Raw genomic sequence first — 26,708 nt, 5'->3', positions numbered from 1 at the left:
TTATTGACCGGAGACGTGTCTCGGTCATGTCTACATAGTTCTCAAACCTGTAGGGTCCGCACGCTTAAAGTTCGGTGACGATCGGTATTATGAGTTTTTGTGTTTTGATGTACCGAAGGTAGTTTAGAGTCCCGGATATGATCACGGACATGACGAGGAGTCTCGAAATGGTCGAGACATAAAGATCGATATATTGGACGACTATATTCAGACACCGGAAGTGTTCCGAGTGATTTCGGAGAAAACCATAGTGCCGGAGGGTTACCGACCCCCCCCCCCCCGAGAGAAATAATGGGCCTTATGGGCCTTAGTGGAGAGAGAGAGGGCAGGCCTCGCGCCCCTCCCCCTCTGGTCCGAATTGGACTAGGAGAGGGGGGGCGGCGCCCCCCTTTCCTTCTCCCTCTTCCCCTTCCTTTCCCCCTCCTAGTAGGAGTAGGAAAGAGGGGAGTCCTACTCCTACTAGGAGGAGGACTCCTCCTCCTGCCGCGCCATAGAGGGCCGGCCGGCCTCCCCCCTTGCTCCTTTATATACGGGGCAGGGGGCACCTCTAGACACACAAGTTGATCATTGATCCCTTAGCTGTGTGCGGTGCCCCCCTCCACCATAATCCACCTCGATCATATCGTAGCGGTGTTTAGGCGAAGCCCTGCGTCGGTAGCAACACCATCACCGCCAACATGTCGTCGTGCTGACGAAACTCTCCCATGAATCTCTACTAGATCGAAGTTCGTGGGACGTCATCGAGCTGAACGTGTGCTGAACTCGGAGGTGTCGTGCGTTCAGTACTTGGATCGGTCGGATAGTGAAGACGTTCGACTACATCAACCGCGTTCTCATAACGCTTCCGCTTACGGTCTATGAGGGTACGTGGACGATACTCTTCCCGCTCGTTGCTATGCATCACCATGATCTTACGTGTGCGTAGGGAAATTTTTGAAATTACTACGTTCCCCAACAGTAAAGCACAATTAGTACATTTTTTGAAGCACATGTTAGTATATTTTTGGAGCACAGATTTCACGCAAAAAAAGTTTATATAAATCTATCAACATGTGATCTAATTTTGAAATCTCATCGCAAGAGACGCAATGGTGAAAATGGTTTCATGATTTGGACACATGGTTTGAGAAAAAAAATCGTTGAAAAAAATAAAAACTATGAAACTAGCATGAATAAACCCGCCCATCTCTCTCTGCATGTGGGAAGAAATCCATCAAAACTCTCTAATTGCAACAAGTGTCGCACATGCTATGCGTCACTTGTCATCACCAGGCGATGTGGGAGTGACCTTTGCAATGGATACCACATCTCCAACGGCGACCTGCAAATTTCCTCCCGCATCCGTCCGCGGACAGGAGGGTCTATGATAGAGGTGAGGGGCTCGATCTTTCGATGAGCTGATAACTATCGATTTGGTGGAGAAGACTTTGATGATCCGACTACAAACGTGCACGACGTTGCGCCTTAGCAATCGCTAAACCAACTCCGAGAGGTTATTGATCACGCCGAAGTACGATCAACCTGACCACGAAGGCCTATTCCTGCAAGCAATCGAAGAACAAGCAAGAATATGATACAACAATCTGAATATTGCGAATATAGATAAAGTATTGATATAGGTGGGGATCCGAAAACGGTCTTGGTCTGGTCGTTGGACACAAACGAAATACACGAAGTTGCAATGGCTAACTTTTAACTAAACAATCCCAACGAAAAAGCTACTAGATGGATCTACTTATATAGGAGCAAGGGGTGGCGGCCAAGGAGGTGGGAGGATGTCACAAGGCAGCCTAAAATTAACCCTAGATCGTACAAGGCTCATGGGCCCAAGTGGAGGTGATGCAACATCTTTGGGCTTGTAGTTTGACTCGGATTCTGCTGCAATGTCAGATTGTTTCGTCCATAACTCAACGCTCCAGGCGAATTTGAAGGTGAATCCAATTGTGTTGGAAAGTAAATGAAATCTATTTTCCAACAAAAAAAGAATAACTCAATTCGGAGTCCGTATGAAAGAGTTGTTGGCGTTCTGAGTCAGGTATGTCTGTGCAGTCCGAATCTGAATTCATAACGTGAGAGACTTGACTCTATCTTCTCTTGGCCCAAAAGTGATGTGAGAGGACTTTTTGAACAGCACATAAACTTCTCTTTTTCCCTTATCTTCATATGTGGATTGTACAAATGTTTCATACACCTGTAATTAGACATGGCACAAAAGTCTGTGAATTATTTTTGTCCTGGATGACATAAATAAATTATTGCATAGTTTGCATTAGAAATCACCTCACAAATATACATGTATGCAATATTTTTGGTCGTATCCAAGGTAGTCATGTCCTCATCAGTCTAGTCCGCAGACACGAATGCGGGAGGCCGCCATCCAACGATGCCGGCATACATTTCTACCCGCATCTGAACTAATCAGACAAAATTCATGCAAACCGTCCGATATTCATCAAAGTTCGGACAAAAAATAGCACAAATCATCAATACATAGCATGCAAATTAAGTCTAGTACAGCAATGTCTCAAATCTAACAAGATTAACTAGATGTCCAACAAGTTTTTCATCAATGGATCATGCCCTTCCATACATACTCCTTGTCGGTGTCAAAACCGATAGATCTCCGGTAGGGGGCCTAAGCTGTCAGATCGGATCGATGGGTAACAGGAGAAGAACACACATGGTATTTACCCAGGTTCGTGCCCTCTCTATGTAGATAAAACCCTACATCCTGCTCTTGTTTATATCATGAAGGTATCGAAGTACATAGTTGATCTACCCCGAGATCTGAAGTTTTGGATCCCTCCACCGCCAGAACTCTTTGAGACGGACTGGCGTCAGAGCAGAAGAAGGCCATGGCCGCCATTGTTGCCGACTGGCAGGCCGGCAAGCAGCCGGAGGACATGCAAATGGAGGATGCCTCCTCCGACGAGCCGGCGCCACCCTCCTCTTCCTGCACGGCACCCTCCTTCTCCGCTCCACCCTTGCCGGTGCATTGCAGCATGACCATCGACGAGGCCCGTGTCCATTATATGGACATGGTGCGGGAGGAGCAGTTCCGGGAGGCACATGCCGACGCCAACTATAACCACAACCTCCTCCAGGAGCATCTGCAAGCGGAGGAGCAGGTCGGTCGTGTCGTACGCGGACCTGACGGGGCAAGAGGCGATGCTCGAGTCCTACCGCTCTGCCCGCGAGATGCGCCTCGCCCACTGGCGGTACCGGCAGCGGGTGGCGGAGGTGGCGGCCGCCGGCAAGTGGTGTGATGACGACGCATGCGAGGTGTTGTTCGGCGACACCGAGAAGGAGGGCATCACCGAGGCCGCGCCCCGGCGCCACAACCACGAAGAAGACGGCACGTCCGCGAGCGCCGCCAGCAGCGAGGAAGAGTAGTGCACGGTAGGTTGCCGCTGCTCGTGTCCCAGGAAGGCCACCGCTCCTTCCCTCCCATGGACACCAAGCTTGATGGGCTGAGCATCTTCAGCCGATTAGTCGCTTGGCGGCGACGTCAAGGCAGACAAGGGTTCCGGAGGCAGAGGTCGTGAAGGCGGAACCGGAGACGGTGAAGTTTCAGTTCTCGGGGCTAATGATCGGAGACGAGGACCGAACGCCGGCGATCATTTATATTAGGTATTAATTATACTTCAGAGTCCGCTTAGGACCGCTTTGATGCATTTGTAATGAAATCCGTTATGTCTATATGACATCCGACCATGTTTATATGAATTTTGGACTTGTTTAAACGAATTTCGTTCGGTTGGTTCGAGTTGTTGTGAAAATGTATGCGACTACGTGTCTGTGGATGGATGCGGGAGGTTTTTTGCGGATTGCCGTTGGAGATGCCCTAAATGTGACCACTATCTCCATAATCCAGACAAAAGGGAAGTATTCTCACGCGCAAAGGACTGCATTTAGCATACACAAAAATTAGTGAGTAGTACAAATCTTGTCGCTATTTATCACAAAAATGCACCTATGAATATGATGAACCCAAGTCTCACTAAACATTGGAATTTTTCTAGTGGGATGGTCCATATTTAGATCATTATAAGGGTAGTATATATCCAAACAATAAATAAAGATGTTTCTTTAATCGCCATGATATTAAGCTTAAACGGCCTTTGGCGCCTTGACGGCCTCGAATCTTTGGATATCTCGGGAAAAAAATGGTTGGTTTGATCAATTGACAATGGCAACATGCACTTCAGAGCAACAAAACTTGCTATCTTAGGGGGGTGCTTCAGGCTTTCAGTCAATAAAAACATAAAACATATCGTTCTCCTCAACAGCTTTTCTAGTCTTTTATCCATCTCCGTTTCCTAGGATGTCATTGCCTTGCTATATAAACCCGGTCATAAACCCAGATTCTTGTACGTTCAAGCAGAGATCTCGGCAAAGCAATGTCGAAAGCTGAAGATATGTTGTGCCTTGTTTTACACTGTCACAAAATCTACACGTAGAACTGCAGAAATTCACGAAAATTTGCAAATCTGGATTCGGACTCCTTTACTAATTTGTAATTTTCATTCAAGCATCTGTGCTGCAATAGTGCATTGCTTTTGAGTGTCAAATATGGCATAAGTGACTACAACCATTACATTGGTAATCATAAGTGACTGCAACCATTATATTGCTGTCTTGCTGATCATAACTGACTACAACCATTACATTGCTTGACTACAACCTCACAAGCTGGTGTAGCCTTGTACACTAGCAGACTAGTATCAACTATGACAAACAAGGCGGTTGAGGTCTTCCGTTTCTCGATCCACCATGGCAACGCCAGACTCCAGCCATGCCAGCACGCGTTCGTCGTGGAGCAGCTCCGGGGTGAAGAGGTTCTTCCAGCCGGCGCACCACGCCGTGGCCTCCCCCGACGGTGGCCTCGCGGACTGCAGCCAGTGACGCAGCGCGCTCTCCCATTTGCCGAAAAACTCCTGCTCTAGGATCGACACCACGTCTTCGGTGCGCACCAGAGGCATCCACGACATCACCTCGCGGAACTTAGTGTCGCGCTGCTTTGGTGGTGTGATCTTCAGCTGTTGCAGCCACCGCGTGAGCCTGGGCAGGACGTGACGCCGGGAGAAGATCTCCCACTGCGTCGGGGCCAAGTAGTCTTTCCATGGGGAGATGACGTCGTAGCAGCCGCCGCTGATCTTGCTCTCCACGGTGGCGTAGAGGCTCTCCGGCAAGTGTCCGATCAAGGGGATCCACGGGCGTAGCCAGTGGCCGCAGCCCGGGCTCCACAACGGCTCCCACTCTCGCGCCTTCATGGCGATCCTCGGCGTGAGCACCTGCTTCACGATGTGCCGCACGGCGGAAGGAGGCAGCGCGGCCCTCCACGCGCCCTGCGCGCGCTTCTTCCCCCGGAGCACCTCCTCGGACTCGACGATAGCGGCCAGCGCCTCCGCCGTCTCCGCGCTGTCGTCGCCTTGAAGCTTCGCGTCGCGCAGCAGCGCGAGGGTCTTCTCGTAGCACTCCCGCTCGAGGCGCAGGGCCCGTGAGACGGCCGCCGACTCGTGCCACTCGTCGTGGGCTGGCGGCGACGGCGCCGGCGCGCCATGCAGGCCGTTCTTGTACGTCTTTTCGGAGTGGCCGATGCCGGCGGTTGAGCAATGCTGGATAGCCTTTATAGGGGCGATGATGCCTTGGCCGTGGGCACCGAGGCCCGAGCCTTGCTTGTAGTTCCACAGCCGCATCATCTTGGCCACCGGCGCGGTGGTGCGCGCGAGGCTGCCCGGCATCTTCAACGGGTACGACGGGTCGTCGCCCTCGTCGAGCAGCGCTGCGGTGAAGCTGCGCTTCAGTAGCGCCATGCCGCTGACGTTGGCAGGCGATCGAGGACCAAACAGGGAAGGTCGCTGCTGCTTGGAACCGGCGATGTTCCTTGTGCTGATCGATGCGTATGCTATGAGGTCATTATATAACTACTGTACTAGGCAGGCCGTTTTGGAGACGAGCCTTTGAACGCGTTTCCGATTCCGACAAAGCATCTTATTTACTTTATTTATTGAGATAACTACTTTGCATAATACACCAACATTTCGGTACATACGCGGAGAGCACTTTTCATAGACGGTGGAACGGGGCCTCACAACTAACTTTTGATCTTTGTAAACTTGGCATCCAAGAAATATGAGTCCGAACAAGAAACTAGTTTCACATATAAAAGAAATCAACTTTGCACAACCGTTTAGCTTGAAAGCTATCCTCATGTTAGACGAAATAGCTGCATTTCAGTCGATTGAGTTTTCACAATTGGGTCAGTCGATTTTGGTCAAAGGGAGAAATAGCCTCAAGGGAGGAAGAAACTCACCGGAGGGGAGGAAGAAGCTCGTTGGGCAGGCTACCCCGGTGGCTATCTTAGGGTTCGGAGTGGGGCGGTGGTGTGGGGATTCGCCGGAGAAAAAACTCGGTGTGGCAGGGCCTAGAGGGATGGCCTGGGCGGTGGGAGACTGGAGGTGGGGTGGTTCCGGGGAGGGTGGGGCGGCGAGGCGGCGGCAGCAGGCTGCCCGGCCGGTGGCAGCAGGGCGGCGGGGAAGACGATATGTTTTCAGGAAGAAACGATTCGAGGTAGAAGAGATAATCTGGTGCGTTCGTTTTTTATCTAACGTTTCATGTTGATTTGACTAACCCAAATGAAATTTCAGTCGACTGCCTTGTAGCCCTTCCCCATTTTAGACAACCAAATTTTGGACTCTTCAAATAGATCTCATGTGAGTGCCATTTAGATTTAGGGAGTTTTTCTTTCTTTTTTTGCACGCGAGGGGGGAATTTTGGTTTGGGAACACATCACTTAGCCAACATTATCCATACTTGTACTATTACATACCAACGATAAACAAAAATAATACGTCGCATACATCAGTTATGGATCCCAGTGGAACAACACATAGCGATTAATTTGCTGGGTTTTGATTGACGAAGTTTAACCATCTAGAACAACTAATGTCATGACCTTCAGGCTATCTGGTTCCAACACGACAGTGATACCATTAGACAAAAATTACACCATAGTGTTTAATATTTTTTCTTTTCGAAACGAGTCAAAAGACTTGCCATTTCATTGATTAAGAATAAAGTGAGAATTGCCAGTTTAATTCAAAGAAAACTAGGCTAAAACCAGGACAATCCAACCCTCATAAAATGGGCATCACCAGCCAACCTGGGCACCAACATGGATCACGGAGCTACAAAGAGAGTGAATTATTCTGGAGATCTTTTATTTCTTGTGAACAACTAACACCTTTTATAGGGAAACATTCGTTGATCTGACTTATATCCATCTCGTAGTTTTTAGTGTGTTTATAAGGGTGAGAGCTGCCTTGATTTGATTGATGTGGCTACATAGAAATGACATGTTCTTTAACTCTAAAACTTCATCACTTATGCATGCCATCAACTGGTCTATACACTGGCTCCATTCGTGATCTTCTTTACAACGATTGAAACAACAACCATTTGTTTCCGGTCATGTGTATGGGTTTGGAGCGAATGGTCAGGGATGTTTTTACCCCTTATGAGTGGTGGCATAGTGTACGGATAGGCCTTCCACACTACTCACCTTCGCCTACTTTCGTTTTACTATGGCTTTGTTGTGGCCGGTGTTTTTCTTATTCTTTCTCATGTGCGTTATTGGTGTTGCTTGTATGTTTCTTAATCATGCACCAACTGGATGTATGCTAATGATGCGTTGTATATCCTTCATGCTACAGTTTAATTTATAAAGCACCTTGTATCAGAGAGTATTCTTAATCATTCACATCGAGACCGTCCTGCAGCCTTGTATGAAGGTGAAGTGGCGTCATGATTCGGGACAGTCCAGAGACTTGGACTTTGTTAGATTTACTGTGAGATCTTTTTGACTGTTTGTGGAGATGTTCTGTTTCTCGTCCAGAACTACAAAATTTCCTTTTATAGGGATCCTTGGTTGATCTGATTTGGTGGAACGATGTTACTGACCAGAGGAAAAACCACAATCAAACAATGTAAAGAAAGCAGATACTTCTAATGAAAAATCCATACTTCATTTCCTAATTATTTGACACCGAACCAATCACAATTACCCCCACACATCATATTCGCTACGCGTCTGAATAAACTCCAAAAATACATTTTTTTTCTTCATTGTAAAACAAAAGCCAGCTAATAAGTAAATAATTTTCTTTTAGTCTCCTTGATTAAGCTTAAGCTGCCTTTGGCGCCTTGACGGCCTCGAATCTTGGCTCCTTGGCATCGAACTTCTGCTTGTTGTACACGTTCATGTAATCCCCGAACACGTAGTCCGGGTACGCGGTGGCGCCACCTTCGCCCACCGCCGGCGAGATGGCCGCCTCGAACGCCGGGTTGTAGAAGGACGCGATGGAGCGGCGGTTGCCGTTGCGCATGGGCAGGACGCGGTGCCACGCGCTGCGGTAGCGGCCGTTGCTGAGCACCTCCACCTGGTCGCCGGTGTTGACGACGATGGCGTCGGCGAGCGGCTGCACGTCCAGCCACTCGCCGTCCTTGAGCACCTCGAGGCCGCCCACCTTGTCGTCCTGGAACAGCAGGATGACGCCGCCGGCGTCGGTGTGCGCGCGGAGCCCGGTGATGAGGTCCGGGCGCGGGCACGGCGGGTAGTGGCTGACCTTGGTGCCGAAGAACGGGGCGTGGAGGCCGTCGCCGGTGAAGGCGGCCTTCATGCGGCCCTTGTCCAGGCCGAGGTTCTCGTCCATGGCCTCCATGACCCGCTCCGCGAGCTTCTTGAGCTCGGCGCGGTACTCCCGCATGGTCTCCTTGAAGGCCGGTGGGTCGGAGGGCCACTGGTTGTCGTCGTGGAGGTAGAAGATGTCCTCCCAGTCCATGTCGTCCACCGGCGCCACCGCCTCGCCGCGCCGCTCCGCCTCCACCAGCCTCTCCAGCGTCTGCACCGGCTCCGACGACCGGAACGCCGCCTCCCGGAGGCGGTAGCTCTCGGAGCACACCTTCTTGACGCGGTCAAGGAGCTCCAGCGGGATGCCGTGGTTCACCAGCTGGAAGAAGCCCCAGTTCTCGCAGCCGTCGGCGATCTGCGCCATGGTCTCCGCCCTCTCGGCGCCGTCGAGCTTGGAGAAGTCGATCACCGGAACAACCATGGTGAATTGGTGACGGTGAGCTTTTTCAGAGTTTCAGACTCGGGTGTGGTGTTGTGTGCAGTCTTGTGGATGCAAGTGCAGGTGATGGGATGAGGTGGAGAGATGTGGGTGGCCATGGTACTTATAGTGCACCAGGCGGGATAATCTGGTCAACAAATATATTTTTAGACAAAAATCCGGTCAAGACGAGCGACTGGAGCTGGCCTGGAAGATGTTCATGTGAAGCTTCTGCGCAGCAGCAACCGTTGGATGCTTGTGGCAAATTGGTACCGGCATCTCCATCTCAGTCCATATCCCTGTCAATGACTTGTTAACTGACACCATAATGGTAGAGGAGCCTTGACTGAGGCAGAGGCAGGAATGACCTCTATCCCTCCCTCTGGGTTGTTTTTTTTAAAGAAAAATCATCATGGCTAGCTTTATTTATAATTTAATCAACGCTTACATCGTCCGCTAAGAGTTTCAAAATAAATGCCGGAGGTAAGTTCAACCACAAGTTTGCTGGATCTACACATCCATTTTGCACTAGCACATGAGCTATCATATTAGATTCACGATTACAATGCTCTAAAATGACCTTCCCTCTGGGTTGTTCTTCACCACACATTCAGAATTCACATGTTTCTAGGCCAACTCCAGTGCGTGACCCCATTCTGTCCGGCCCCGTTCGTTTAGGGTAAAACGGACAGACCCCACGGCCCAGCGCGCGATGGCCTGGACCTATCTGGTCCGTTTTGTGTCCGGCCGACTCATTTCGAACGCAAACATGCGCCGTGTTTGGGTCGCGGCGGACAGCAAACGGACGCGTCGCTCGTCCACTTCGGGGCCGCGTGGCAGCCCGTGGCCACGTTTCACCCGGGGCTGGTGGGCCAGCAGTGGAGCTGGTCGTGCACGGCTTTGGAGATGGCCGACGTCGTGAGGGGCGTGAACTGGTGCCCTATGCCGCCGCGGTCACCAAAGCGGGAGGCGTCGCCACGGGAGGAGGTGGTGCAGGCACCTCCCGCCTTCTAGCCCGCCCCCGTGTACCACGCACCGCCATCGTACTTCTGGACGCTGCCGGACTACGTAAACCTCGTCAGCGAGACGACAATAACGGCGGCCACTGAGAAGACAGTGGCGGCCACGGCATTGACGGGCACGACAAGAGTGCGTGGACGGTAGTTTTATTTTATTTTTACGTTAATTATGTCTATGAACCGTGGAACTGGGTCGTTTTTTGTGGCCGTGATGGTTAATTTATATTTTATATTTTTATGTTTGCGTTTATTTAATTTTTTCGGCATTTCATTTTAGTTTTTCTGTTTTTTAAGCACGTCCATTTTGGACATGATTTAGGATGCGGCCGGGCGTCGGACATGGACGAATCTATTGTCACCCCAAATGGACGAAAAGTTGTAAAAATTTGTGAATATTTTCATATTTTGTGAAGGGGTAATTGATCTGGAAGGCAAAACATAAATATATCTAGACCTCTTCTGAATAAAACGTACTACTCTGTAAGGTGAGAAGTACTGAAAAAGGGAAACTGTTAGGCCAATGGTTATATGGAAAATGATGTGTTGAACTTGACCTGCAGGTCGAAAGTTTCAACGACCATTAAAATTTAGAATACAACTGTTAGGTTCAGGCCCGCCACTCTGAATCAAGATTTTTCAGCCGATTTGACGGGTAACCGGTTGATCTCAAGCTCAAGTTTATCCAATCCAGTGCTATTTTCTCTTGGAGAACGAGGGAGCTTTATTGATTACGTAATGATATGCCAACAATGCCCCCCCCCCCCCCACACACACACGCGGCCCCCGCGTTGTCCGCTTCGGGCGACTCGGACAGCGACTAGGGTTTCCCCGTCGCCCGCCGCTCCTTCACCCTCCCTCCTTCGCCGCCGCTTGAGAAAGCCGCCGGATCCGCTCGCGCGGCCGCCCGTGATGGTGGCGGCGAGGCCTCGGTCGCTCCTTTCCTCGAGGAGGATCTCGGATCTGGGGCGGCGGCCCTCTTGGCGAGGCAGCGGCGCCTTCTCGGCCGGCGTCGTTCGCGGGTGTGCTCTGGCCGGCGGCCTCGACCACGCGGGTGGTGAGACGACGGCGGGTGGCGGCGGCGGCCCGGAGGTCTTCCCCTCCTTGTCAGATCTGAGGTTGGCTCCTTTCCCCTGTCTCCCTCGTCCCCGCCGCTTCTCGCCAGCCTCCCTCCGAGCGCCGGTATGATGTGGGTGGGTGACCGGTGGTCTGGTTTTGGACCGCGGGAAACCATTGGCCGGCTTGGCCGGCCTGGCAGCAGCGACGTCCCCGACGTCGTCTCCTCCTTGGAGGTGCTGCAGAGGCCCTCCCCCTTTCCACCTCTGTTCCTGTTGGGGATCGTAGCATAAATTTAAAATTTTCTACGCATCACCAAGATCAATCTATGGAGTCATCTAGCAACGAGAGGGAGAGAAGTGCATCTACATACCCTTGTAGATCGCGAGCGGAAGCGTTCAAGAGAACGGGGTTGATGGAGTCGTACTCGTCGTGATCCAAATCACCGATGATCCTAGCGCCAAACGGACGGCACCTCCGTGTTCAACACACGTACGGAGCGGAGACATCTCCCGCGCCTTGATCCAGCAAGGAGGAGGGAGAGGTTGAGGAAGAGAGCTCCAACAGCAGCACGACGACGTGGTGGTGGTGGAGCAGCAGTACTCCGGCAGGGCTTCGCCAAGCTCTTAAAGGATGAGGAGAGGTGTTGGGGAGGGGAGGGGCTGCGCCTTTGATGTGGTGTGCAGCCCTCCCCTTGCCCCTCTATTTATAGGGGAAGAAGGAAGGGGCCGGTCCCCTCTAGATGAGATCTAGAGGGGGGCGGCGGCCAAGGGGGTGGCTTGCCCCCCAAGCAAGGGGTGGCTTTCCTCTATGGCCCATGAGGACCTCCGAGAGAGGTGGCCCCTCCCGGTGGACCCTGGAACCCCTCCGTTGCCCCAGTATAATACCGATATGCCCCCGAACCTTTCCGGTGACCGTATGACAACTTTCTATATATAAATCTTCACCTCCGGACCATTCCGGAACTCCTCGCGACGTCCGGGATCTCATTCAGGACTCCGAACAACATTTGGTAATCACATACAAGTCTTTCTAATTGTTGGGGAACGTAGTAATTTCAAAAAAATTCCTACGCACACGCAAGATCATGGTGATGCATAGCAACGAGAGGGGGAGAGTGTGATCTACGTACCCTTGTAGATCGACAATGGAAGCGTTAACTTGGTTGATGTAGTCGTACGTCTCCACGGCCCGACCGATCAAGCACCGAAACTACGGCACCTCCGAGTTCTAGCACACGTTCAGCTCGATGACGATCCCTGGACTCCGATCCAGCAAAGTGTCAGGGAAGAGTTCCGTCAGCACGACGGTGTGGTGACGATCTTGATGTACTACCGTCGCAGGGCTTCGCCTAAGCACCGCTTCAATATTATCAAGGACTATGGTGGAAGGGGGCACCGCACACGGCTAAGAATATGATCACGTGGATCAACTTGTGTCTCTAGGGGTGCCCCGTGCCTCCGTATATAAAGGCTCAAAGGGGGGGGGGGGCTGGCCGGCCAAGAGGTGGCGCACCAGGAGGAGTCCTACTCCTTCCAGGAGTAGGACTCCCCCCCTTTCCTAGTTGGAATAGGATTCGCGGAGGGAGGAAAAGAGGAGAGAGATGAGGAAGGGGGGCCGACCCCCTCTCCTTGTCCTATTCGGACCAAAGGGGGGGAGGGGCACGTGGCCCATCTCTGGCAACCTCTCCTCTCTTCCACTAAGGCCCACTAAGGCCCATATACCTCTCGGGGGGTTCCGGTAACCTCCCGGTAATCCGGTAAAATCCCGATTTCACCCGGAACGCTTCCGATATCCAAATATAGGCTTCCAATATATCAATCTTTATGTCTCGACCATTTAGAGACTCCTCGTCATGTCCGTGATCACATCCGGGACTTCGAACAAACTTCGATACATCAAAATGCATAAACTCATAATATAACTGTCATCGTAACCTTAAGCGTGCGGACCCTACGGGTTCGAGAACAATGTAGACATGACCGAGACACGTCTCCGGTCAATAACCAATAGCGGAACCTGGATGCTCATATTGGCTCCTACATATTCTACGAAGATCTTTTATCGGTCAGACCGCATAACAACATACATTGTTCCCTTTGTCATCGGTATGTTACTTGCCCGAGATTCGATCGTCGGTATCCAATACCTAGTTCAATCTCGTTACCGGCAAGTCTCTTTACTCATTCCGTAATACATCATCCCGCAACTAACTCATTAGTTGCAATGCTTGCAAGGCTTCAGTGATGTGCATTACCGAGAGGGCCCAGATATACCTCTCCGACAATCGTAGTGACAAATCCTAATCTCGAAATACGCCAACCCAACATGTACCTTTGGAGACACCTGTAGAGCACCTTTATAATCACCCAGTTACGTTGTGACGTTTGGTAGCACACAAAGTGTTCCTCTGGCAAACGGGAGTTGCATAATCTCATAGTCATAGGAACATGTATAAGTCATGAAGAAAGCAATAGCAACATACTAAACGATCAGGTGCTAAGCTAATGGAATGGGTCATGTCAATCAGATCATTCACCTAATGATGTGATCCCGTTAATCAAATAACAACTCTTTGTCCATGGTTAGGAAACATAACCATCTTTGATTAACGAGCTAGTCAAGTAGAGGCATACTAGTGACACTCTGTTTGTCTATGTATTCACACATGTATTATGTTTCCGGTTAATACAATTCTAGCATGAATAATAAACATTTATCATGATATAAGGAAATAAATAATAACTTTATTATTGCCTCTAGGGCATATTTCCTTCAGTCTCCCACTTGCACTAGAGTCAATAATCTAGTTCACATCGCCATGTGATTCAACACTAAGAGTTCACATCACCATGTGAGTAACACCCATAGTTCACATCGTCATGTGACCTATACCCAAAGGGTTTACTAGAGTCAATAATCTAGTTCACATCATTTATGTGATTAACACCCAAAGAGTACTAAGGTGTGATCATGTTTTGCTTGTGAGATAATTTTAGTCAACGGGTCTGTCACATACAGATCCGTAAGTATTTTTGCGAATTCTATATCTACAATGCTCTGCACGGAGCTACTCTAGATAATTGCTCCCACTTTCAATATGTATCTAGATCGAGACTTTGAGTCATCCAGATCTGTGTCAAAACTTGCATCGATGTAACTTTTTACGACGAACCTTTTGTCACCTCCATAATCGAGAAATATTTCCTTATTCCACTAAGGATAATTTTGACCGTTGTCCAGTGATCTACTCCTAGATCACTATTGTATTCCCTTGCTTAACACAGTGTAGGGTATACAATAGATCTGGTACACATCATGGCATACTTTATAGAACCTATGGCTGAGGCATATGGAATGACTTTCATTCTCTTTCTATCTTCTTCCGTGGTCCGGCTTTGAGTCTTACTCAATTTCATACCTTGTAACACATGCAAGAACTCTTTCTTTGACTGCTCCATTTTGAACTACTTCAAAATCTTGTCAAGGTTTGTACTTATTGAAAAAAACTTATCAAGCGTCTTGATCTATCTCTATAGATCTTGATGCTCAATATGTAAGCAGCTTCACCGAGGTCTTTCTTTGAAAAACTCCTTTCAAACACTCCTTTATGCTTTGCAGAATAATTCTACATTATTTCTGATCAAAAATATGTCATTCACATATACTTATCAGAAATGTTGTAGTGCTCCCACTCACTTTCTAGTAAATACAGGCTTCACCGCAAGTCTGTATAAAACTATATGCTTTGATCAACTTATCAAAGCGTATATTCCAACTCCGAGATGCTTGCACCAGTCCATAAATGGATCGCTGGAGCTTGCATATTTTGTTAGCACCTTTGGGATTGACAAAACCTTCTGGTTGCATCATATACAACTCTTCTACCAGAAATCCATTCAGGAATGCAGTTTTGACATCCATCTGCCAAATTTCATAATCATAAAATGCGGCAATTGCTAACATGATTCGGACAGACTTAAGCATCGCTACGGGTGAGAAGGTCTCATTGTAGTCAATCCCTTGAACTTGCCGAAATCCTTTTGCGACAAGTCGAGCTTTGTAGATAGTAACACTACTATCAGTGTCCGTCTTCCTCTTGAAGATCCATTTATTTTCTATGGCTTGCCGATCATCGGGCAAATCCATCAAAGTCCATACTTTGTTCTCATACATGGATCATATCTCAGATTTCATGGCCTCAAACCATTTCGCGGAATCTGGGCTCATCATCGCTTCCTCATAGTTCGCAAGTTCGTCATGGTCTAGTAACATGACTTCCAGAACAGGATTACCGTACCACTCTGGTGCGGATCTCACTCTGGTTAACCTACGAGATTCGGTAGTAACTTGATCCGAAGTTACATGATCATCATCATTATCTTCCTCACTAATTGGTGCAGGAGTCACAGGAACAGATTTCTGTGATGAACTACTTTCCAATTATGGAGCAGGTATAGTTACCTCATCAAGTTCTACATTCCTCCTGTTGGGGAACGTTGCAGAAAAACAAAAAATTTCCTACGGTTTCACCAAGATCCATCTAGGAGTTCATCTAGCAACGAGTGATTGGATTGCATCTACATACCTTTGTAGATCACGCGCGGAAGCGTTCAAAGAACGGGGATGAGGAAGTTGTACTCGACGTGATCCAAATCACCGGAGATCCTAGCGCCGAACGGACGGCACCTCCGCGTTCAACATACGTACGGTCAGCGTAACGTCTCCTCCTTCTTGATCCAGCAAGGGGGAAGGAGAGGTTGAGGAAGATGGCTCCAGCAGCAGCACGACGGCGTGGTGGTGATGGAGCTGCAGTACTCCGGCAGGGCTTCGCCAAGCTCTATGGAGGAGGAGGTGTTGGAGAGGGAGAGGGAGGCACCAAAGGCAAAGGTAAGAGGTCCTCCATCCCCCCCACTATATATAGGGGGGCCTAGGGGGGGGCGGCCCTAGGAGATGCAATCTCCTAGGGGGGCGGCGGCCAAGGGGTGGGGGGCTTGCCCCCCAAGCAAGGGGCGCCCCCTCTTTAGGGTTTCCCCCACCCTAGGCGCATGGGACCTAGGGAAAGTGGCACCCCAGCCCACTTTGGGCTGGATCCCTTCCCACTTCAGCCCATGGGGCCCTCCGGGATAGGTGGCCCCACCCGGTGGACCCCCGGGACCCTTCCGGTGGTCCCGGTACAATACCGGTGACCCCGAAACTTGTCCCGACGGCCGAAATAGCACTTCCTATATATAATTCTTTACCTTTGGACCATTCCGGAACTCCTCGTGACGTCCGGGATCTCATCCAGGACTCCGAACAACATTCGGGTTACTGCATATACATATCCCTACAACCCTAGCGTCACCGAACCTTAAGTGTGTAGACCCTACGGGTTCGGGAGACATGTAGACATGACCGAGATCGCTCTCCGGTCAATAAACAACAGCAGTATCTGGATACCCATGTTGGCTCCCACATGCTCCTCGATGATCTCATCGGATGAACCACGATGTCGAGGATTCAAGCAACCCCGTATACAATTCCCTTCGTCAATCGGTATGCTACTTGCCCGAGATTCGATCGTCGGTATCCCAATACCTTGTTCAATCTTGTTACTGGCAAGTCACTTTACTCGTACCGTAATGCATGATCCCGTGACCAGACACTTGGTCACTTTGAGCTCATAATGATGATGCATTACCGAGTGGGCCCAGTGATACCTCTCCGTCATACGGAGTGACAAATCCCAGTCTTGATCCGTGTCAACCCAACAGACACTTTCGGAGATACCCGTAGTATACCTTTGTAGTCACCCAGTTACGTTTGGTACACCCAAAGCACTCCTATGGTATCCGGGAGTTACACGATCTCATGGTCTAAGGAAAAGATACTTGACATTGGAAAACTCTAGCAAACGAACTATACGATCTTGTGCTATGTTTAGGATTGGGTCTTGTCCATCACATCATTCTCCTAATGATGTGATCTCGTTATCAATGACATCCAATGTCCATAGTCAGGAAACCATGACTATCTGTTAATCAACGAGCTAGTCAACTAGAGGCTTACTAGGGACATGTTGGTGTCTAAGTATTCACACATGTATTACGATTTCTGAATAACACAATTATAGCATGAATAAAGACAATTATCATGAACAAGGAAATATAACAATAATGCTTTTATTATTGCCTCTAGGGCATATTTCCAACAGTCTCCCACTTGCACTAGAGTCAATAATCTAGTTACATTGTGATGAATCGAACACCCATGGAATTCTGGTGTTGATCATGTTTTGCTCTAGGGAGAGGTTTAGTGAACGGATCTGCTACATTCAGGTCCGTATGTACTTTACAAATATCTATGTCTCCATCTTGAACATTTTCACGAATGGAGTTGAAGCGACGCTTGATGTGCCTGGTCTTCTTGTGAAACCTGGGCTCCTTGGCAAGTGCAATAGCTCTAGTATTGTCACACAAGAGTTTGATTGGCCCCGACGCATTGGGTATGACTCCTAGGTCGGTGATGAACTCCTTCACCCAAATTGCTTCATGCGCTGCCTCCGAGGCTGCCATGTACTCCGCTTCACATGTAGATCCCGCCACGACGCTCTGCTTGCAATTGCACCAGCTTACTGCCCCACCATTCAAAATATACACGTATCTGGTTTGTGACTTGGAGTCATCCAGATTTGTGTCGAAGCTAGCGTCGACGTAACCTTTTACGACGAGCTCTTCGTCACCTCCATAAACGAGAAACATTTCCTTAGTCCTTTTCAGGTACTTCAGGATATTCTTGACCGCTGTCCAGTGTTCCTTGCCGGGATTACTTTGGTACCTTCCTACCAAACTTATGGCAAGGTTTACATCAGGTCTGGTACACAGCATGGCATACATAATAGAACCTATGGCTGAGTCATAGGGGATGACACTCATCTCTTCTATATCTTCTGCCGTGGTCGGACATTGAGCTGAGCTCAATTTCACACCTTGTAACACAGGCAAGAACCCCTTCTTAGACTGATCCATATTGAATTTCTTCAATATCTTATCAAGGTATGTGCTTTGTGAAAGACCTATGAGGCGTCTTGATCTATCTCTATAGATCTTGATGCCTAATATATATGCAGCTTCTCCAAGGTCCTTCATTGAAAAACTCTTATTCAAGTAGGCCTTAATGCTGTCCAAGAGTTCTATACCATTTCCCATCAAAAGTATGTCATCTACATATAATATGAGAAATGCTACAGAGCTCCCACTCACTTTCTTGTAAACACAGACTTCTCCATAAGTCTGCGTAAACCCAAACGCTTTGATCATCTCATCAAAGCGAATGTTCCAACTCCGAGATGCTTGCACCAGCCCATAAATCGAGCGTTGGAGCTTGCACACCTTGTTAGCATTCTTAGGATCGACAAAACCTTCCGGCTGCATCATATACAATTCTTCCTTAAGGAAACCATTAAGGAATGCCGTTTTGACGTCCATTTGCCATATCTCATAATCATAGAATGCGGCAATTGCTAACATGATTCGGATGGACTTTAGCTTCGCTACCGATGAGAAAGTCTCATCGTAGTCAACCCCTTGAACTTGTCGATAACCCTTAGCGACAAGCCGAGCTTTATAGATGGTCACATTACCATCCGCGTCTGTCTTCTTCTTAAAGATCCATTTATTTTCTATAGCTCGCCGCTCAACAGGCAAGTCAGTCAAAGTCCATACTTCGTTTTCATACATGGATCCTATCTCGGATTTCATGGCTTCTAGCCATTTGTCGGAATCCGGGCCCGCCATCGCTTCTTCATAGTTCGAAGGTTCACCGTTGTCTAACAACATGATTTCCAAGACAGGGTTGCCGTACCACTCTGGTGCGGAACGTGTCCTTGTGGACCTACGAAGTTCAGTAGCAACTTGATCTGAAGTTTCATGATCATCATCATTAACTTCCTCTCTAGTCGGTGCAGGCATCTCAGGAACATTTTCTTGAGTTGCGCCATTTTTCGGTTCAAGAGGTAATACTTCATCAAGTTCTACTTTCCTCCCACTTACTTCTTTCGAGAGAAACTCTTTCTCTAGAAAGGATCCATTCTTGGCAACAAAGATCTTGCCTTCGGATCTGAGGTAGAAGGTATACCCAATAGTTTCTCTAGGGTATCCTATGAAGACGCATTTTTCCGACTTGGGTTCGAGCTTTTCAGGTTGAAGTTTCTTGACATAAGCATCGCATCCCCAAACTTTTAGAAACGACAGCTTAGGTTTCTTCCCAAACCATAATTCATACGGTGTCGTCTCAACGGATTTCGACGGAGCCCTATTTAAAGTGAATGCGGCAGTTTCTAAAGCATAGCCCCAAAAAGATAGCGGTAAATCGGTAAGAGACATCATAGATCGCACCATATCTAATAGAGTGCGATTACGACGTTTGGACACACCATTACGCTGAGGTGTTCCAGGCGGCGTGAGTTATGAAACTATTCCACATTTTCTTAAGTGTGTGACAAACTCGTGACTCAAGTATTCTCCTCCACGATCTGATCGCAGGAACTTGATTTTCCTGTCACGTTGATTCTCAACCTCACTCTGAAATTCCTTGAACTTTTCAAAGGTCTCAGACTTGTGTTTCATTAAGTAGACATACCCATATCTACTCAAGTCATCAGTGAGGGTGAGAACATAACGATAGCCACCGCGAGCCTCAACACTCATTGGACCGCACACATCAGTATGTATGATTTCCAATAAGTTGGTTGCTCGCTCCATTGTTCCTGGGAACGGAGTCTTGGTCATTTTACCCATGAGGCATGGTTCGCATGTGTGAAATGATTCGTAATCAAGAGACTCTAAAAGTCCATCAGCATGGAGCTTCTTCATGCGTTTGACACCTATGTGACCAAGGCGGCAGTGCCACAAGTATGTGGGACTATCATTATCAATCTTACATCTTTTGGTACTCACACTATGAACATGTGTAGCAATACGCTCAAGATTCATTAAGAATAAACCATTCACCATCGGAGCATGACCATAAAACATATCTCTCATATAAATAGAACGACCATTATTCTCGGATTTAAATGAGTAGCCATCTCGAATTAAACGAGATCCTGATACAATGTTCATGCTCAAAACTGGCACTAAATAACAATTATTAAGGTTTAAAACTAATCCCGAAGGTAAATGTAGAGGTAGCGTGCCGAGGCGATCACATTGACCTTGGAACCATTCCCGACGCGCATCGTCACCTCGTCCTTCGCCAGTCTCCGCTTATTCCGCAGCTCCTATTTTGAGTTACAAATGTGAGCAAATGCACTGGTATCAAATACCCAGGAGCTACTACGAGTACTGGTAAGGTACACATCAATTACATGTATATCACATATACCTTTCGTGATGCCGGCCTTCTTGTCCGCTAAGTATTTGGGGCAGTTCCGCTTCCAGTGACCACTTCCCTTGCAATAAAAGCACTCAGTCTCGGGCTTGGGTCCATTCTTTGGCTTCTTCCCGGCAGCTTGCTTGCCGGGCGCGGCAACTCCCTTGCCGTCCTTCTTGAAGGCTTTCTTACCTTTGCCCTTCTTGAACTTAGTGGTTTTATTCACCATCAACACTTGATGTTCCTTTTTGACTTCTACCTCTGCTGATTTCAGCATTGCAAATACTTCAGGAATGGTCTTTTCCATCCCCTGCATATTGAAGTTCATCACAAAGCTCTTGTAGCTCGGTGGAAGCGACTGAAGGATTCTGTCAAGGACCGCGTCATCCGGGAGATTAACTCCCAGCTGAGTCAAGCGGTTATGCAACCCAGACATAGTGAGTATGTGCTCACTGACAGAACTGTTTTCCTCCATCTTACAGCTGAAGAACTTGTCGGAGACTTGATATCTCTCGACCCGGGCATGAGCTTGGAAAACCATTTTCAGCTCTTGGAACATCTCATATGCTCCGTGTTGCTCAAAACGCTTTTGGAGCCCCGGTTCTAAGCTGTAAAGCATGCCGCACTGAACGAGGGAGTAGTCATCGGTACGTGCCTGCCAAGCGTTCATAATGTCTTGTTCTGCAGGGAGAACAGGTGCGTCACCTAGCGGTGCTTGTAGGACATAATCTTTCTTGGCAGCTATGAGGATGATCCTCAGGTTCCGGACCCAGTCCGTGTAGTTGCTGCCATCGTCTTTCAGCTTGGTTTGCTCTAGGAACGCGTTGAAGTTGAGGACTACGTTGGCCATTTGATCTACAAGACATATTGTAAAATTTTTAGACTAAGTTCATGATAATTAAGTTCATCTAATCAAATTATTCAATGAACTCCCACTTAGATAGACATCCCTCCAGTAATCTAAGTATAACATGATCCGAGTTAACTAGGCCGTGTCCGATCATCACGTGAGACGGACTAGTCAACATCGGTGAACATCTTCATGTTGATCGTATCTTCTATACGACTCATGCTCGACCTTTCGGTCTTCTGTGTTCCGAGGCCATGTCTGCACATGCTAGGCTCGTCAAGTCAACCTAAGTGTTTGCATGTGTAAATCTGTCTTACACCCGTTGTATGTGAACGTTGGAATCTAACACCCGATCATCACGTGGTGCTTCGAAACAACGAACTGTCGCAACGGTGCACAGTTAGGGGGAACACTTTCTTGAAATTATTATGAGGGATCATCTTATTTACTACCGTCGTTCTAAGTAAACAAGATGCAGAAACATGATAAACATCACATGCAATCAAATAATAATAGTGACATGATATGGCCAATATCACATAGCTCCTTTGATCTCCATCTTGGGGCTCCATGATCATCTTGTCACCGGTCATGACACCATGATCTCCATCATCGTGTCTCCATGAAGTTGCTCGCCAACTATTACTTCTACTACTACGGCTAACACGTTTAGCAATAAAGTAAAGTAATTTACATGGCGTTTCTCAATGACACGCAGGTCATACAAAAAATAAAGACAACTCCTATGGCTCCTGCCGGTTGTCATACTCATCGACATGCAAGTCGTGATTCCTATTACAATAGCATGAACATCTCATACATCACATATATATCACATCATTCATCACAACATTGGCCATATCACATCACAGAACACTTGCTGCAAAAACAAGTTAGACGTCCTCTAATTGTTGTTGCAAGTTTTACGTGGCTGCAATAGGGTTCTAGCAAGAACGTTTTCTTACCTACGTGAAAGCCACAACGTGATTTGTCAACTTCTATTTACCCTTCATAAGGACCCTTTTCATCGAATCCGCTCCAACTAAAGTGGGAGAGACAGACACCCGCCAGCCACCTTATGCAACTTGTGCATGTTAGTCGGTGGAACCGGTCTCACGTAAGCGTACGTTTAAGGTTGGTCCGGGCCGCTTCATCCCACAATACCGCTGAAGCAAGATAAGACTAGTAGCGGCAAGAAAGTTGACAACATCTACGCCCACAACAAATTGTGTTCTACTCGCGCAAAGAGAACTACGCATATACCTAGCTCATGATGCCACTGTTGGCGAACGTTGCAGAAAAACAAAAATTTTCCTACGGTTTCACCAAGATCCATCTAGGAGTTCATCTAGCAACGAGTGATTGGATTGCATCTACATACCTTTGTAGATCACGCGCGGAAGCGTTCAAAGAACGGGGATGAGGAAGTCGTACTCGACGTGATCCAAATCACCGGAGATCCTAGCGCCGAACGGACGGCACCTCCGCGTTCAACACACGTACGGTCAGCGTAACGTCTCCTCCTTCTTGATCCAGCAAGGGGGAAGGAGAGGTTGAGGAAGATGGCTCCAGCAGCAGCACGATGGCGTGGTGGTGATGGAGCTGCAGTACTCCGGCAGGGCTTCGCCAAGCTATATGGAGGAGGAGGAGGTGTTGGAGAGGGAGAGGGAGGCACCAAAGGCAAAGGTAAGAGGTCCTCCATCCCCCCCACTATATATAGGGGGGCCTAGGGGGGGGGGCGCCTGATGGGTTTCGTAGTAATTTCAAAAAAATTCCTACGCACACGCAAGATCATAGTGATGCATAGCAACGAGAGGGGGAGTATGATCTACATACCTAGTAGATCGACAATGGAAGCGTTTGGTTGATGTAGTCGTACGTCTCCACGATCCGACCGATCAAGCACCGAAACTACGGCACCTCCGAGTTCTAGCACACGTTCAGCTCGATGACGATCCCCGGACTCCGGTCCAGGAAAGTGTCGGGGAAGAGTTCCGTCAGCACGACGGCGTGGTGACGATCTTGATGTACTACTGCTGCAGGGCTTCGCCTAAGCACCGCTACAATATTATCGAGGACTATGGTGGCTGGGGCGCCGCACACGGCTAAGGAATAGATCACGTGGATCAACTTGTGTGTTTCTGGGGTGCCCCTGCCTCCGTATATAAAGGACTAAAGGGGGGAAGGCGGCCGGCCAAGGAGGGCGCGCCAGGAGAGTCCTACTCCCTCTGGGAGTAGGATTCCCCCCCAATCCTAGTTGGAATAGGATTCGCTGAGGGGGGAAAAGAGAGAGAGGGGCCGACCCCCTCTCCTTGTCCTATTCGGACCAAGGGAGGGGAGGGGCGCGCGGCCCATGTAGGGCTGCCTCTTCTCTTTTCCACTAAGGCCCATCATGGCCCATTTAGCTCCCGGGGGGGTTCTGGTAACCTCCCGGTACTCCGGTAAAATCCCGATTTCACCCGGAACACTTCTGGTATTCAAACATAGGCTTCCAATATATCAATCTTTATGTCTCGACCATTTCGAGACTCCTCTTCATGTCCGTGATCACATCCGGGACCCCGAACAAACTTCGGTACATCAAAATGTATAAACTCATAATATAACTGTCATCGTAACCTTAAGCGTGCGGACCCTACGGGTTCGAGAACAATGTAGACATGACCGAGACATGTCTCCGGTCAATAACCAATAGCGGAACCTGGATGCTCATATTGGATCCTACATATTCTATGAAGATCTTTATCGGTCAGACCGCATAACAACATACGTTGTTCCCTTTGTCATCGGTATGTTACTTGCCCGAGATTCGATCGTCGGTATTCCAAATACCTAGTTCAATCTCGTTACCGGCAAGTCTCTTTACTCGTTCTGTAATATATCATCCCGGAACTAACTCATTGGTTGCAGTGCTTGCAAGGCTTAAGTGATGTGCATTACCGAGAGGGCCCAGAGATACCTCTTCGACAATCGGAGTGACAAATCCTTATCTCGAAATACGCCAACCCAACATGTACCTTTGGAGACACCTGTAGAGCACCTTTATAATCACCCAGTTACGTTGTGACGTTTGGTAGCACACAAAGTGTTCCTCTAGCAAATGGGAGTTTCATAATCTCATAGTCATAGGAACATGTATAAGTCATGAAGAAAGCAATAGCAACATACTAAACGATCGGGTGCTAAGCTAATGGAATGGGTCATGTCAATCAGATCATTCACCTAATGATGTGATCCCGTTAATCAAATAACAACTCTTTGTCCATGGTTAGGAAACATAACCATCTTTGATTAACGAGCTAGTCAAGTAGAGGCATACTTGTGACACTCTGTTTGTCTATGTATTCACACATGTATTATGTTTCCGGTTAATACAATTCTAGCATGAATAATAAACATTTATCATGATATAAGGAAATAAATAATAACTTTATTATTGCCTCTAGGGCATATTTCCTTCACTAATAACCCTAGCGTTATCGATCCTTAAGTGTGTAGACCCTATGGGTTCGGGAACCATGCAGACATGACCGAGACATCTTTCCGGCCAATAACCAACAGCGGGATCTGGATACCCATGTTGGCTCCTACATGTTCCACGATGATCTCATCGGATGAACCACGATGTCGAGGATTCAAGCAATCCCGTATACAATTCCCTTTGTCAATCGGTACGTTACTTGCCCGAGATTCCATCGTCGGTATCTCAATACCTCGTTCAATCTCGTTACCGGCAAGTCTCTTTACTCGTTCCATAACACATCATCCCGTGACCAACCCTTAGTCACATTGAGCTCATTACGATGATGTCTTACCGAGTGGGCCCAGAGATACCTCTCCGTCATACGGAGTGACAAATCCCGGTCTCGATTCGTGTCAACCCAACAGACACTTTCGGAGATACCCGTAGTGCACCTTTATAGTCACCCAGTTACGTTGTGACGTTTGGCACACCCAAATTATTCCTACAGTATTCGGGAGTTGCACAATCTCATGGTCTAAGGAAAAAATACTTGACATTAGAAAAGCTTTAGCAGACGAACTACACGATCTTGCGTTATGCTTAGGATTGGGTCTTGTCCATCACATCATTCTCCTAATGATGTGATCCCGTTATCAATGACATCCATTGTCCTTGGTCAGGAAACCGTAACCATCTATTGATCAACGAGCTAGTCAACTAGAGGCTCACTAGGGACATGTTGTGGTCTATGTATTCACACATGTATTACGATTTCCATATAACACAATTATAGCATGAACAATAGACAATTATCATGAACAAGGAAATATAATAATAACCATTTTATTATTGCCTCTAGGGAATATTTCCAACAGTCTCCCACTTGCACTAGAGTCAATAATCTAGTTACATTGTGATGAATCGAACACCCATAGTTACATTGTGAGGAAGAGGTTTAGTCAACGGATCTGCGACATTCAGGTCCGTATGCACTTTACCAATATCTATGTATCCATTTTGAACATTTTCACGAATGGAGTTGAAGCGACGCTTGATATGCCTGGTCTTCCTGTGAAACCTGGGCTCCTTGGCAAGGGCAATAGCTCCAATGTTGTCACAGAAGAAAGTCATCGGGCCCGACGCATTGGAAATAACTCCTAGGTCGGTAATGAACTCCTTCACCCAGATTGCTTCTTGTGCTGCCTCCGAGGCTACCATGTACTCCGCTTCACATGTAGATCCCGCCACGACGCTTTGCTTGCAACTGCACCAGCCGACTGCCCCACCATTCAAAATATACACGTATCCGGTTTGTGACTTAGAGTCATCCAGATCTGTGTCGAAACTAGCATCGACGTAACCCTTTACGACGAGCTCTTCGTCACCTCCATAGAAGAGAAACATATCCTTAGTCCTTTTCAGTTACTTCAGGATATTCTTGACCGATGTCCAGTGTTCCATGTCGGGATTACTTTGGTACCTTCCTACCAAACTTACGGCAAGGTTTACATCAGGTCTGGTACACAGCATGACATACATAATAGACCCTATGGCCGAGGCATAGGGGACGACACTCATCTTTTCTCTATCTTCTGCCGTGGTCGGGCATTGAGCCGTGCTCAATCTCATACCTTGGAATACAGGCAAGAACTCCTTCTTGGACTGATCCATATTAAACTTCTTCAATATCTTGTCAAGGTACGTACTTTGTGAAAGACCAATGAGGCGTCTCGATCTATCTCTATAGATATTGATGCCTAATATATAAGCAGCTTCTCCAAGGTTCTTCATTAAAAAACACTTGTTCAAGTAGGTCTTTATGCTTTTCAAGAATTCTATATCATTTCCCATCAATAGTA

The 26,708-nt window shown here is 48.0% G+C and overlaps 2 protein-coding genes across 2 annotated transcripts; both read right to left on the bottom strand.

Moving 5' to 3' along the window:
• Positions 1–4,541: 4,541 nt before the first annotated feature.
• Positions 4,542–5,990, bottom strand: LOC125511235 (septin and tuftelin-interacting protein 1 homolog 1-like). Its single transcript, XM_048676595.2, has one exon. The coding sequence runs from the start codon at positions 5,814–5,816 to the stop codon at positions 4,725–4,727; it is 1,092 nt and encodes a 363-aa protein (XP_048532552.1). The 5' UTR covers positions 5,817–5,990; the 3' UTR covers positions 4,542–4,724.
• A 2,015-nt stretch (positions 5,991–8,005) lies between these two features.
• LOC125549642 (1-aminocyclopropane-1-carboxylate oxidase-like) lies at positions 8,006–9,225 on the bottom strand. Its single transcript, XM_048712977.2, has one exon. It carries the CDS (start codon positions 9,111–9,113, stop codon positions 8,187–8,189), a length of 927 nt encoding a protein of 308 aa, XP_048568934.2. The 5' UTR covers positions 9,114–9,225; the 3' UTR covers positions 8,006–8,186.
• Positions 9,226–26,708: the final 17,483 nt, after the last annotated feature.

Source organism: Triticum urartu, chromosome 1A (assembly GCF_056163025.1).
Source record: "Triticum urartu cultivar PI428250 chromosome 1A, HENAU_Tu73, whole genome shotgun sequence".
Taxonomy (NCBI): Eukaryota; Viridiplantae; Streptophyta; class Magnoliopsida; order Poales; family Poaceae; genus Triticum; species Triticum urartu.
This window is presented reverse-complemented; position numbering and strand designations above follow the sequence as displayed.

Excerpts from the sequence above, each read along its gene's own strand:
- LOC125511235 (XM_048676595.2), bottom strand. The coding sequence starts at position 5,816 with ATGGCGCTACTGAAGCGCAGCTTCACCGCAGCGCTGCTCGACGAGGGC.
- LOC125549642 (XM_048712977.2), bottom strand. The coding sequence starts at position 9,113 with ATGGTTGTTCCGGTGATCGACTTCTCCAAGCTCGACGGCGCCGAGAGG.